At 36.3% G+C, this 14,033-nt stretch overlaps 1 protein-coding gene across 13 annotated transcripts in view; it reads right to left on the bottom strand.

Annotated features, from left to right (window-relative positions):
• Positions 1-14,033, bottom strand: part of LOC113110868 (calmodulin binding transcription activator 1b) — a 292,263-nt gene that overhangs the window by 101,468 nt on the left and 176,762 nt on the right. For all 13 annotated transcript variants that reach the window (XM_026275119.1, XM_026275114.1, XM_026275115.1 and 10 more), the window contains one exon: positions 6,789-6,924. In XM_026275119.1, coding sequence (XP_026130904.1) covers positions 6,789-6,924 — 136 coding nt within the window. The remainder of the gene's footprint in view (positions 1-6,788; positions 6,925-14,033) is intronic.

Here is a 14,033-nt window from a genome sequence, read left to right as displayed (position 1 = left end):
GTTCTCCTCATAGGCTCCCCCACGATTGTCTTATTCATTCACAGAGTTTCTTTTTGGATTTCTGCCTTTATTTCTTCTCCAGCCTCCACACCAGGGACTCTGGGTTCGATACACCTACCTGCTGTGAGTTCCACATTCATTTGAGCGGACGGTGAGGATGTGGAGGCGGGGTGTGGAAAGAATCAGTAAGAGGAGAGATCAGTACTATCACAACCACACCTGCTGAGTCCCACCACTCGAACCTGGACAACGGCTTCTGCTGGATTGCGGCTGGTCTAGTTCTGGCCTCTGAGTCAACAACCACACAACAACTACCAAGAACATCTTAGAAACTGGATTGCAAAACTCTGGCAACCACGCAGAACACCATATAAACTGCTCAGCAACAAACAAGAACATCTTACAAACTCCAAAGCAACACCCTGGCAACCACTCAGAACGCTATAACAACTGAATAGCAACAACAAATGACATCTTACAAACTGCATAGAAACACTCTGGCAACCAACTACTCAACTACTAACTCAACTACTGGTAAACACTCAGAACACTATAACAACTGGATAGTATCTACGAAGAACATCTTAGAAACTCACTTATTTTTATTATGATTGACGACACATCCATTCCAAGATGGCAGATGCATCGATTTCTCTGAATGGATCGAATGTGACATCCACCTATACATATCTATCCTCAGAACACCTTATTAACTACACAACAATCACTCTTAGCATGTTTGAAATCACACTGCAACACAGTTAGACTCTCTCATTTACATTAAAGCAATGTTTACTATATTAAAGAATCATGGAGAAGTCGTAACAGTGGCCAAACAGCTTGACTACGTATTTTGTTTTCTGAAGATGAATAATAGTTATAGGACTTGCTGGGAAATACTACTTATTTAGGTTGTTTATGAGGCGCCAGACTAAACCACATTTCCAATCATTCTTTATGGCCACATACAAATGATAAAATACAGATAAAGCATCAATTACACACCTAATGTACATCCTTTACCGTTTAGTGTATTTTGTTGTATTATAGCTAAAAAGCTTCCTGTTGTTGTTGGAAAGGGAATAAAAGAAGTGAGTCCAACCTAAATCACTTGAAGCTACATCACAGCATAATTACAACTTCTGAACTTGTAAGTAGGAACTTCCCAGGGGTACGCGAGTCTGTGAGGTTTAAGTTCATGAATGCATTTAGTAGATTTTGGCTTTAGGAAATGCTGGCAAAACACTGTGTATGTGGATGAAATGTGTTTAAATCACGGGTTTGCCAGTGAATACATCTTGTTTAGACACAATGTACTGTATAGCAAAGTAATACAGTTGCGTTATAAACCATCCTTTTGCAAAAAATTTAAGCAGCACAACTGTTTCCAACATTGGCAATAATAATCATGTTTCTTGAGCAGGAAAACACCATATAAGAATGATTTCTGAAGGATCATGTGATGCTGAAGACTGGAGTTATGATGCTCAAAATTCGGCTTTGCATCACAGGAATAAATTCATTTAGCATTGTATTCAAATAGAAAACAGTTACTTTAAATTGTAATAATATTTCACAATATAACCATTTTTACTTTTATTTTTGATCAAATAAATGCAGCCTTGGTGAGCAAAAAAAAAAAAAAAAAAAAAAAAAATTAAATGCTACTTTAAAAATACAACAACTTTTGAACAGTAAATATGTTTTTTTTTTTTTTTATCAAAGTTGTTTATCAAATATTCAAGCATAAATATGACAACACTTTCTAGATGAAGATCTACATCACAGATTTTCCCAGAAACATACGTGTGCTTACTAGGTGTTCATACTAGATTGGTTCTCTCTGTCCCCCTACTGGCATGGAGGTCAAAAAACGACATAAGATGTGCCAGTTCCACTGGCTGTTTCTTGATCAGTCTCCCTCCCTTAATCAAGCAGCATTAGCCTGTATGTTTCTCCACCTCTCTCTAGGCATTAGCAGCCATTCTAATAGCCTTGATTTATTCCTGTTGGTTTAATCTGCGAGTCTCCAGGCGAACGGAACAACTCACACGAAGGATGCGCATCTGTTACGTCTTCGGGTGGGGGTGTATGTGTGTGTCTACACTCAACAGATGTGCGTGTACATTCAATCATAATGCATACAACAGAGGCTTTATTTGCTAGATGACTTGGGCTGGTGGAATTAGTTTCCGCGACAGCATGCGCGCTATGTCACACGTGTCTCACGGAGCCTGTCAAAACAAGACAAACTAAACTAAACTAAACTAAATAATAGGCTTAAATATCACAACTGATGAAAAAACAAAAGCAAATGGCACAGAGCAAATCGGATTAAAAAGAGCTACGGGTACAACAGTCCGCCTCACTGCAGAAATATTCCACGGGACTGTGAAACTAAAATATTCCTTGCCACTACAAATAATCAAGTAAGTTCCTCACTGCTAAAATAAATATAGAAAGGATCATTATGATTTTTACACCGATATTATTTTCATTATAATTTTTTTTCTATGCATTTCATATTTTTAAATGTGGAAAGTTGTCATTAGATTTCAAATATTGTACATGTATTATGGTAAAACTATGCCTCTGAAGAAAATAAGCACAAATTAAAATGAGAAAATAAATAGACTTATGCTTATGTTTTCGGCATAAATTAATTGCAGAACAACATATAGTTGTAATATATAATTTAACAATTTTGTATAATTTAAATACACAATTATATATATATATATATATATATATATATATATATATATATAAATATAAAAAACAATTTCTTATTTTCTTTCTTTTGAATTTAGAAAAAAAATATGACCATGGCCACACACACACACACGCACGCACACGCACACACACACACACACACACACACGCACACACACCACTGACTTCATTCCCAGCTCCATGATCTTAGTTTCCTTTAATAGTGAAACTACCTAACTACTGCAATTATCCTCTCTGTCGCTGTGACTACCGCTCCCATGGCTACTGCCACCATCGCTAGGTAACCAGGGACTCCAATGGATGCTGGTAAATGGCTTAGTTTTTATCAGAGCAAACAGAGCGAGTGTGGGGATCTATAGAGCACTTTAATGTGTTCAGTGTCCGGAGGACAGGAATGGCTTATAATGGAGAACTCAGGGGCAGGTTTGGGGTTGATTTCTGTCCCTTTATAAGCACTCTGGTGAACTGGTTCCCGACACTACCATTCAAGGTCCTACTGTCTATTGTGAGTTTGCAGTCTTAATTAAACGCGAGAAGATAAAAAGACATAAAGACAACTAATGAAAGAAAGACTGAATGCATGAATCTATTTGACTGATTAATTAAAAGAAAAGCTCTTACAGGGCTAGTAATTTGTTTGTATAAACCAATTGAATTTGCTGACTTTTTCCATGTTTAAGTGCTATAACTGAAAAAGAAAGAATAACACAGCAATTTATTTTGGACTGATTTAAGTGCAAAAAGACATGAAAGAGAACTTAGTTTAGTGCTCACATGCCGACAGCCGCTTTCTGTGTGCGTGCTTCGAAGGTGTATATCAGAATTGTAAATAAATATGCTTTAAAACACATGATCTCAGCACAATAGTCATGATAATTAAAAAAGTATCTGAGGTATGAACCGTAAAGGCACAGCCCAATTTTAGAAAAGGGGGTGGGGAGCAGCAGAAAATTTGCATTTAAAAACCTTCCAGTGTTTCTGCTTCCACTCAAAATAGGTATATTCTGAATGATACAAAAATTATATTTTGGGTATTTTTAGCTAAAACTGCAAAGACACATTCTGTGGCCACCTGAGACTTATATTACATCTTATAAAAAGAGGCATAATAGGTGTCCTTTAATAAATCAGAGAATCTTTTGATGATGAGGGTAATTTGTTTGTTGCTCATCCACATGTAGTCTTAATGAAAAAAAAAAAAAAACATGCTGTTAAAATTAAGGAAAGAGAGAGCTTGTAAAAATGTTAAAAAAAAAAAAAAAAAAAAAAAAAAAAACTTGACTAAAACAATGAGGAAATATGCTACAGATTTAATAATATTTCCCATTAAGAATCTGCAGAGATGTCCTCCAGAGCTTTTTCATTTGAATTCTCTCTCTCTCTCTCTCTCTCTCTCTCTCTCTCTCTCTCTCTATCTATCTCAAGCCTTTGGGTATTTATGTCATTGTGCCAAAATCCCCTCAGTGGACAAATGTGTGTTTCCTCTTGTTTCATAGAGCCAAAATAAAACACATTTGAATCTGATTTAAGTCCTAATGTAAGCTAATGTATCCTACTTCACTTGATTGGATTGAGAAATAAGAAATGTGCTCATTAGTTGAACACACAAACGGCCTGAAATATCTACCAATGCTGATAGAAAATTAAATTCAGATTTCCAAAGGGCCGAATCTCTGGAAATAGTTCTAGTTTAGGATTTAACATCCTAATATGTAATTATATGACAAACAAACCAGAAAACAAACCAAAAGACTCTCCCCGGTTGCCCTTTTAGCCCAGTAGAGGTGAAACGATCATCAGTCAGAATGCCTTTGTTCATTCAGACCTACCGTCCCTCCAGACAGAAACATCTTGTATGACTATTGATTCAACATCAGCTGTCCACCCATTTTCTACACTGTTTTCAACATGTCAAACAAATTTGGAGGAATGATCCGCATTGAAAAATGCCCCTGGAGATGTTCTATGGTGGAGTCCGCCATCGGCACCACACATAATGCTTTTCACAGATGGACAAATACACATTTCATGCCTGTCACATTTCCTCAGTTTGTGTGGTACTAAATGGTAGAATTGTGTTATACAAGCATTACATCTGCTGGAAATTACATTCACTTAAAAGATCTTTCTGTCTTCATTTACTTATTTCCGTAAATGTTTGAGCTGACGTGAGGATATTTTCTCACTGTTCTTTTCCAAACAACAAAAACATACACTGAGAAGATTAGGCTCCAAAATGGACAAAAAGGCACCACTGAAGCACCCCATACAACTTATTTTGATCTGCTTATTATAGAGCAATTTGTTTGATCAAACATTCAAATATATGACTATAACAAGTTGATTTCTTGAAGCTTTTGACTCTTTTGCATCTCACTGCCTCTTGTGGACTGACTCATTAAAAGAACCGGCCCGTAAGAGTCATTTGTTTGTATAAAAAAGGTGAACAATTGACTCCTATGAGTTGGTTCTGTTAATGAATCAGTGAATCATTTTGACGGCTTCATTAAAAGAACCAGCTCGTATTTAATTTGTATTTTAGAAGCATTATATCTGCCTAGAAATTACATTTTTAAAGTACTACTCATTTAAAATGGATCATTATGTCATTGCAAACATTTAGAAAGGTGCTGCTCTGTGCAATACAACTAAAGTATATAGTGAGCAAGGGCATTTAAAGCTCAAAAAATGGACCATAAAAGTAACTGATACAACTTGTTTCGAATGACTCATTGAAAGAACTAACGACGGCCATTTCTTTGTATAAGCATTCAAACAAGGGACTCATGAGCTGAAACCTTCAGTGAATCACTGAACCATTTTGACGAGTTTATTAAAAGCAAACGACTCTTGTGAGCAGGTTCAATTCATGCTGCTCTGTTCAATACAAAAAAAAAAGTATAAAGTGACCAGGGGCATTCAAGCTCCAAAACAGACAAAATAAGTACCAAAAAGAACTCTTACTTTTTTTTAATGTTTATTTTAAAGAACCAACTCATAAGAGCAATTTGTTTGTACGAGCATTTAAACAAATGACTCTTGTGAGCCGTTTCTACGACTAAGTAGTCCATACTGCTGTATAGAGACTCTATTAATGTCATCTGCACATATTCAAGCTTGGCATGTTAAAGCAAACATCATATCTGAATATACTGAATATCATAATCAGTTGAGAAGATGTTAAAAGACTCAAAATATAACAAACGTGGGACATGAACAAGATTTATGATACTTTTCTGCTACTTTTTTTTTGTTGTTGTCATTTTTGACTTTGACAGCCCCAGTTGCTATTAACATCAGCAGTAGCTATAGGAAAAAAAAAAAAAAAAAAACACGCAGGTTGGAACATTATGATTTGTGTTTCATAGAAGAAGTAGTAGCCACAAGGGTTTGGAATGACATAATTGCTAATAAACAGTGATTGAACTGTAATCTTTGCATAATCTATCCCTGTAAAGGCTACACATGCCAGCAATGTATTACGCTGAATATTGTCTCTGTCTTTAACTGGCCTCATAAAGCTCAGTTAGATCAAGGCATGTGGCTCAGGTGAACGACTCGATAGGTAGAGCATCAGAGGATACTGGCGAGGCCTGCACTCATCCATGCGTTCGTTCTATCATGCCGCTAAATCGCCAATGTGCTGACATTTCTCTTCATTAGAGGCAGTGAGCAGGAACGCAGGGACCGGAGACATGCTTCATTACGGTTCTTCATTTAAAGGGGCCACGCCTGAGCTGACACATTAGAGTCATCCGCACAGGGACGCGAGGGGGGGTTCATTTCTTAGAAAGGTCATGTGCAATGGACATACACTCACAAACACATTCGAGCTTATACAAGTTAACGTGATGGAAGCACCATCAAAGGATTTGTGAAAAAAACAGACACCAGTTTTCTCCTCAATTTAGGCTCAGGAACAATCACTGTACTTCCAACCAGTCTGATGACACTAAAGCCCGATGCACACAAAAACCTCATGGTTTGACAGTCTGTGAGGTTTTTCTGGAGAGCTGGTGATAGTATCAAGTTACTAATAGCAAACAGCCTCTCACCTCGACTCCCTGCACTTTGAGCTTCATGTGATCCTCCCGCGTGGTTTTCCCATCTTTCCTCTTCTTCCAGCAGTAGCCATCCTTTCTGTACTTCACCTTCTTCCTGTTGTAGAGGATCATAGACCCATTTTGCGGCCTGAGACAGAGAAAAAGGGAGAGTTTAGATGGATTTGTTTTAGCACACACACACACACACACACACACACACACACACACACAAAAACACATACTTTACTAGTGACTGTTTTCTTTTTTTTTAACAAATAAGGTGAAATATACGGGAGAGTAAAACTAAATGAAACATAATACAAATATAAAAAAATATATAAAGAACTGACTGATTTCTAAGATGGCTCTTTAACTACACAGTATTAACTTTAAAAAAATTATATATATATATAAAAACAGAACTGGGAATGAAAAAAAAAAAAAAATTATATATATATATATATATATATATATATATATATATATATATATATATATATATATATATATATAAATTATATATATATATATATATATATATATATATATATATATATATATATATATATATATATATATATATATAAACCCTTTATTCTGCATTTATATATAATTAAAAGGCAAAAAAAAAATGATTAAAAGACACTATTTTGTAAAAAAAGTTTATTCTTTAAGCATATATATATATATATATATATATATATATATATATATATATATATATATATATATATACAGCATAATATATATATATATATATATATTACACACAAAAAAAATACAAAAAGTATGTATCTTGCAAATAACTGCCACATTTTCTTTAGTTATTGGCACAGAATATTTTACAGCATAGAGCATTCAGAGTAAACCAACCTCCTTCAATTTATAAACTCATGAGTGCAGAAAGAATTTCCCCCCAAATAATTCATAATTCCAGTAATAATAAAACACTTTAACACACCAATGACTCGAGACTCTATCGCTCAGAGCTGATGTGAGGAACCTACAGCTCATTATTATCATAACCGTACCGTAGACGGAGTAAAACACGTTAGCTTGACGGAGTGCCTTCCAGACCGCAGCAGCAGCAGGATTAATATCCCATTGAGGCCCTTTATGTGGCCCGTCCATTCCTATTTATTCTGGAGGTTTATTGCCAGCTCTGCATTTGTAGAGAATTCTTCTCTGCCCACTTCTTGGTTTGACACACAAACAATCGGTCTTGGGACTGTATTTAATGGGAATTGGTTCGATGACTGTTTATAGGTTCTGTCATGTGCATTGGCTGGTTGTGCTCATTTTTCAGCGGTGACGACCGATGCCATGGGAATGTTTCCTGGGTGCCGTTTGCAAAAACAAATGGGGGTAGCAGAAGTGCCCTGGCAGCACATGCCATGCCGTGTAGCCTCAGAAACCATCAGAATTTTTTTTTAGTTTTTTCTTAGTTAGTTTGGGACTTATTGACAATTTTTATTCATAAAATCAGAATAAGAAAGCAGAATAAGTCAGAATTCACACTGCATTTCCTGTACAAGGACTAAGATTCAACAAATATGGAGTATGAATAATGATAAAAATAATAATATGAATAATAATGCATATTTTGGCTATTGCTACAAATATACCTGTGCTACTGAAGACACACACACACACACACACACATTAGTAATTAAACAATGACGAAGACTCAACATATACAAATATATGTATGTAGTTAAACATTATATAATTTCCTGTTTTTCCTTGTATTCATTAATTTATTTAGATTTATTTTTTTCTTTTTCTTTTGTTGTGAAATATGATGGGAGCATTCTTCCAATAGACTCCCCCACACAGTGAGTGATTATAATTTCTCTCAGCGGTGGAAACTCAAAAAATATGTTTTCCCATTAAGACACAGGTGAGCATTTTGTATCGAACACTTCTCAGAATGCTTAATATTTTAACAGGACTATTTATCGCCAGTGTGTTCAAGCCATTTGCTCGGCTTCTTTTCCTCGGGACCTTTGGGTGAGCCATTTCTTTTTTTAATTGAAGACAGTTTGTTCTAGTGAAAAAAAAATGAAGCACTTCAGCAGGGGAATGTGAGGTGGGCCCAGAGCACATTTCCGAAAAGCAGCCGGAACAAGAGCTCTGTTCTGTGTCCTCTTTATCTCTCCTCTCTCCTTCTCTGTGTACTTAGGCGATCCAATTAATCTTATCAGAATTATACATATTTATACATGGAGAGCAGGGCAAAAGGAAAGCTAACCCTTCTGTTATCACACTCGGATGACAGGACGCTTCTTCTGTTTCAGCGACTTAATGTACCAGACAGAAATGGAAAATATGGGCAGGGAAGAAATGTTCTTAAAAGGATGCGAGTTGGTAATACTGTCTTATTCAAAGGGCGGCGTATGTTTGATTAAACACAGGCAGTCGATATGACCGTTGTAGGACTTCAGCGGGGCTTTAGATATCTGTATAATGAATAATAAATGGGATTGTAATGCTTTAGAATGTATTCATAATACATCAAATCTCCAGTAGTCGCACTTGAGTGCTGACGTGTTTTAGAAGGATATTATAATGCAATCAGGGAATAACTTTGCGGGCCACCCTAATTCACAGCAGTTGTATTTTTTTAAAGGCACCAATTATAATACAATATCAAAAGGGCGAAATTGCACAGCTGCATGTTCTGGCAACATGTTCGATTTTCCTCTAGCAACCTGGGAAATGTTCAGGAGAGTTAGAAAGTGTCTTCTCGCCACAGGTTTCTAAATTATTCATTTTATTCTGCTCATTTTACACATAAATAAAGCGCCTGTGCTGTGGTTGTGTGCGGGCTTTCTGTTAAAACCTTGTTTGTACTTGAAAGACACTATGGAAGTAGTGTCGCAATTACAACGATAGACGCAAAAAGCATGACACGAGGCTTCAGTTATGAATAAGCAAAATTTAGGATGTTCCAACATGTGCGCAAGTGATCTCCTGTGAAAACAGATTATAAACGGATGGAAATGTGCAGGTATCAGTGCCATGGTGCAGCAGCTAGCAAATGACGCAGACAATGCAAAGAAATACTGAAATACTCAAGAATACAAACAATTTTTTACAAAATAAATAATTAGTAAAAAAACAAACAAACATATTATTCAATGATAAGTGATTACAACAGTAAAATGCTACCCTTTTGAAAAATAACTCAATTTCATTAGTTTTCACCTCACCTCTCGGATATAAATATGCATGTATTTGTATTTTTATTTATTTATTTTTAGCTGAAGTAGAATACAAAGTTGTGAACATGAACAAATACTGCTTACTAAACAATGTGTAGATTAAACGGTATAGTGCCTTTTGTTCCAAAATAGTATGCCATTAAATTCTGTTAGTGGTATAGTACAATACTTACAAGCAATTCAATGTAATTTCCATTCAACTCTGATCTTGAATGTATTTTGAAAATGAGCATTTTCTATTTTTATCCAACTTTTTTGTTAACATGTCTTAGGTCTTGGCATCCCAATTAATTTATTGGCCTTTTAACCTACCTGAAGTCATCAACAAATAATATTTACTTAATCCTGGTAGAGAGATAAAAAAAAAAAAAAAAAAAAAAAAAAACAACAACACTGATATAATTAATTAAACTTAATATGATTATTTTAACATGGTATTATAAATACAATTTCTGTAAGAATATCTTCACAAACCCAAGCATACTGTGTATATATATATATATATATATATATATATATATATATATATATATATATATATATATATATATATATATATATATATATATATATATATATATATATAATAACTTTTAGTGCTAGCATGAATAATACTATTTTTGTTTTATTTATGGATGATACAACTAAATTTGGAATTAGTTTGCTTAGAAAGGTACAGTATACATAGCCAAACATAGGTAAAAAGTAAACCTACATTAATAAAATCCCATAAATACAATAAAGTAGTGCAACCTTTGCATTACACATGCACATACACAAATAGACTCCAGTCACATCTTATCCGAACATCACAATGTTTGACTCGACCACCAGAGCATCTGATATATCTGTTAACAGACAGAGGCTCCTGGTGTGTGTACAGTAACGCTGGCATTTAGCCACCTAAAGGACTGGAATTCCATATGGCACAGAAGCTGAGCTGTTTATCCTTGCAGGAGTGCTGCCTCTCTCCGCCTGTTTTCATATCTCCTCACCTTGCCTGTTGATTTAATAAGCGATAACAGAGGTGGCAGGCGGTAACAAATCACCCCCCATGAATTCTCCCACCTGCCCACCCCTCAATGTCAGCAATCACACTCATCAATCAATCACCTCATTACCATGGTGACAGGACTGCGGCACACATGAACACAAAAACACATGCGGATGAGCACATGCACCATCGGTGCGCTGCTATCGGATGGGATCTAATGTAATTGTGGGTCTGATTGAACAGAATTTGATTTCTGCCATCTGAGGGTGTTTCTGGAGAGAAGGTTCCATCAGTGTTCAAGCGTCTTATCGAGATGCATTGCTAATCGCAGCCACTGATGGCAGTGAAGCAAAGCTGTGGCAGATTCAGAACTGAACCAGGAATCTGGTTTAAAAACCAACTTCATGCCTGAATTTGGATTCAGTTTGAACTGAGGAAACATGCAAAAATGCAAAGATTTGATTAAAAAAAACAGTATCATATATAAATATGATTTCATATGATATATAAAATAAATTGGTATAATCTTAATTCAAGCATTTCAAAAGCCTGACAGTATTCAGTGTTGAGTCCTGCTGTGAGGTTAACCCTGCTTTACATGTTTTTGTTGTTTAAATGTTAAATAGGGTTAATTGTATTCTGTAACCAATTACATTTCCAAAGTAACCTTCCCAACACTGCAGTTATATAAAAAATTGATCCAGCTCACATTCAGGGTCAATTTCAAAATTCATGTTTACTGTAAACATTTGGAACCAAGAGTGATTCGTGGCACTACTGTACATCTGTAGTCTCCACTATATCCTATCGCACCGTATCAGACATGAATTTGATCCTTTTGTCATGCTCAGCAGCATTACAGAACACTGATCCCATCCACACCTGGCGATTCGGTCTGTTTGTCTCCTTCTTCTTCGGTTGGCTAAGACAGACGGGGTTCGGGACAGTGACGGGTGGAGGGCTTCGTCTACATCTGATTGCCTCCAAACAAGAAAACTGATGTCCCTACATGGCTTATCGGAACGGCGGACCCTAACGACGGCTTGAAAGGCTATAAATAAAGGCCTGTCTGTCTTCAGCAGCCCACAAGTGGATTAGAAATTGGGTGTTTGTGTTTGTAAGTCTGGCGGGGCCAGTGGGATAAGGAGGGGGTCGAGTCTGTTGCCTTATCTCCAAAAAGCAGAGAGCACCAGGCTGCCCGGGATCAATAAGGCGACCACAGGCAACAAGCACTAACCTTAAAATGCACAACGCCCCCAGACCGAGCAACCCTAGCGAGCATTTGGTCAGGGTGAGTTTTCCAAAGGGCATGGAAAGGCCAGAGCATTCATGGATGAATAATTGCATATAAGAGTTGCAGCATACGATGGGCTTCCCGATCATCTCGTTTTCAGGCTTTCCCTCTGGGGGTAGGGGGTTATCAATGGTGGTGGCATTTGGAGCTGTGGTGTGAACAGTAATGGAAAGACGGCACTGAGTTTCGGCCCTCAGGGAAAATCGCGTTGAGGCTTCGGCATTGTGTTAAACGGATGAGTGTGAAAAGGGTAAAGCCACGGAAGCTATTAAACCTAATTAAATCATTACTAGAAACATTACGCTGAGTATGTTGGAGATGTTTTTAAACTGTTTTCTTTGCCCTCGGGTTCCAATATACTACATGACACAAAATAATAATAATAAAAAAAATAATAATAAAAAAATGTCCAACACTGATGTAAACAAGATTTGCTTTTCCAGAGAGGGGGAGGGTGGTGGGGGGGGAGCAAAAGAAGCCAATTAAACCTTTAGGATTCGGTTCTATGTAAATCAAGGCTGCATTAGAGCTGCTTTGCTGTTGCAAAATTTTGAACTTAAACTGAGTTGCCTGCAAAACACAGGAAGTCGAATTGGAACTGGAAGAACAATCAATAGATAGAATGATAGATACTGTAGACATAAAACAAACAAACAAACAAATGAACAATGGATGGATGGAGAGATAGAACAAACGGAATATAGAACTATGGATGGATGGATGAAGGTGGGATGAATGAATGGGTGGATAGAACAACGGATATATGGAATGATAGATAGAATGATTAATACATAGAATGATGGATGGATAGACAGATAAAACAAATGAATGAACAATGGATGGATGGAACAAACAATGGATGGAAAAATAGAGCAAACAATACATAGAATAATGGATGGATGGACTTATAGATGGAACAATCAAAATGATAGACAGACAGACAGAAAGACAGACCGACAAAAAGACATACAGATAGACCGAAAGACAGAAAGATGGACAGACGGACGGACGGAGGGACAGATAGATAGATAGTGAGGGTGTAACGGTATGTGTATTCGTACCGGACCGTTTCGGTACAGGGTTTTCGGTATGGTGCACGTGTGTACCGAATGACCGAATGCAATATTTTGTGTGCGGAACATAGGTACATTTTCGTGTTTCCAAATGAACATATTAAATGGCGGAAATCTCCGCATTCAGTGCAAATCCCGCCCTGCAGCTGATTCTAAGCCTGGCTGCGTGTCAGTTGCGTGACGGCTTCTTCGCGTTTTCTGTGTCTTTACACTGCTGCTGCTGCTGTAGGTGACATAGAGGGAGATCGCCGACAGACCAGGATCTTGTCTTCACGACAACAATATCTATACTTCATGTTGAGCATAAATATAAAGCCTACTGATAAAGGACACCATCAACAGTATTGACGGCAAAATAGACTATGTTTGACAGGTGCAATATGCCAGTGTGTCACCGGCCTAATGTTTTCAAAAGGCAACACGCGAGGGTGAACATCACTACAACTAGGGAAAAAATGATTGTAATTCAAACGCAGCTTAAAAAAAAAATAATAATAAAATAAAATATATATATATATATATATATATATATATATATATATATATATATATATATATATATATATATATATATATATATTATTAAAAAAAGTATTTACATTTTTTTTTAAACAAATTGTTAAACAAAAGTTTATAGTAATAAACAACCTGGAGTTTAATGTTTGCATTTCT

The sequence above is a fragment of the Carassius auratus genome, chromosome 11 (genome assembly GCF_003368295.1).
Source record: "Carassius auratus strain Wakin chromosome 11, ASM336829v1, whole genome shotgun sequence".
In the NCBI taxonomy this organism is placed as follows: domain Eukaryota; kingdom Metazoa; phylum Chordata; class Actinopteri; order Cypriniformes; family Cyprinidae; genus Carassius; species Carassius auratus.
Note: the sequence above shows the minus strand (reverse complement) of the source record. Positions and strands in the feature narration are given on the sequence as shown.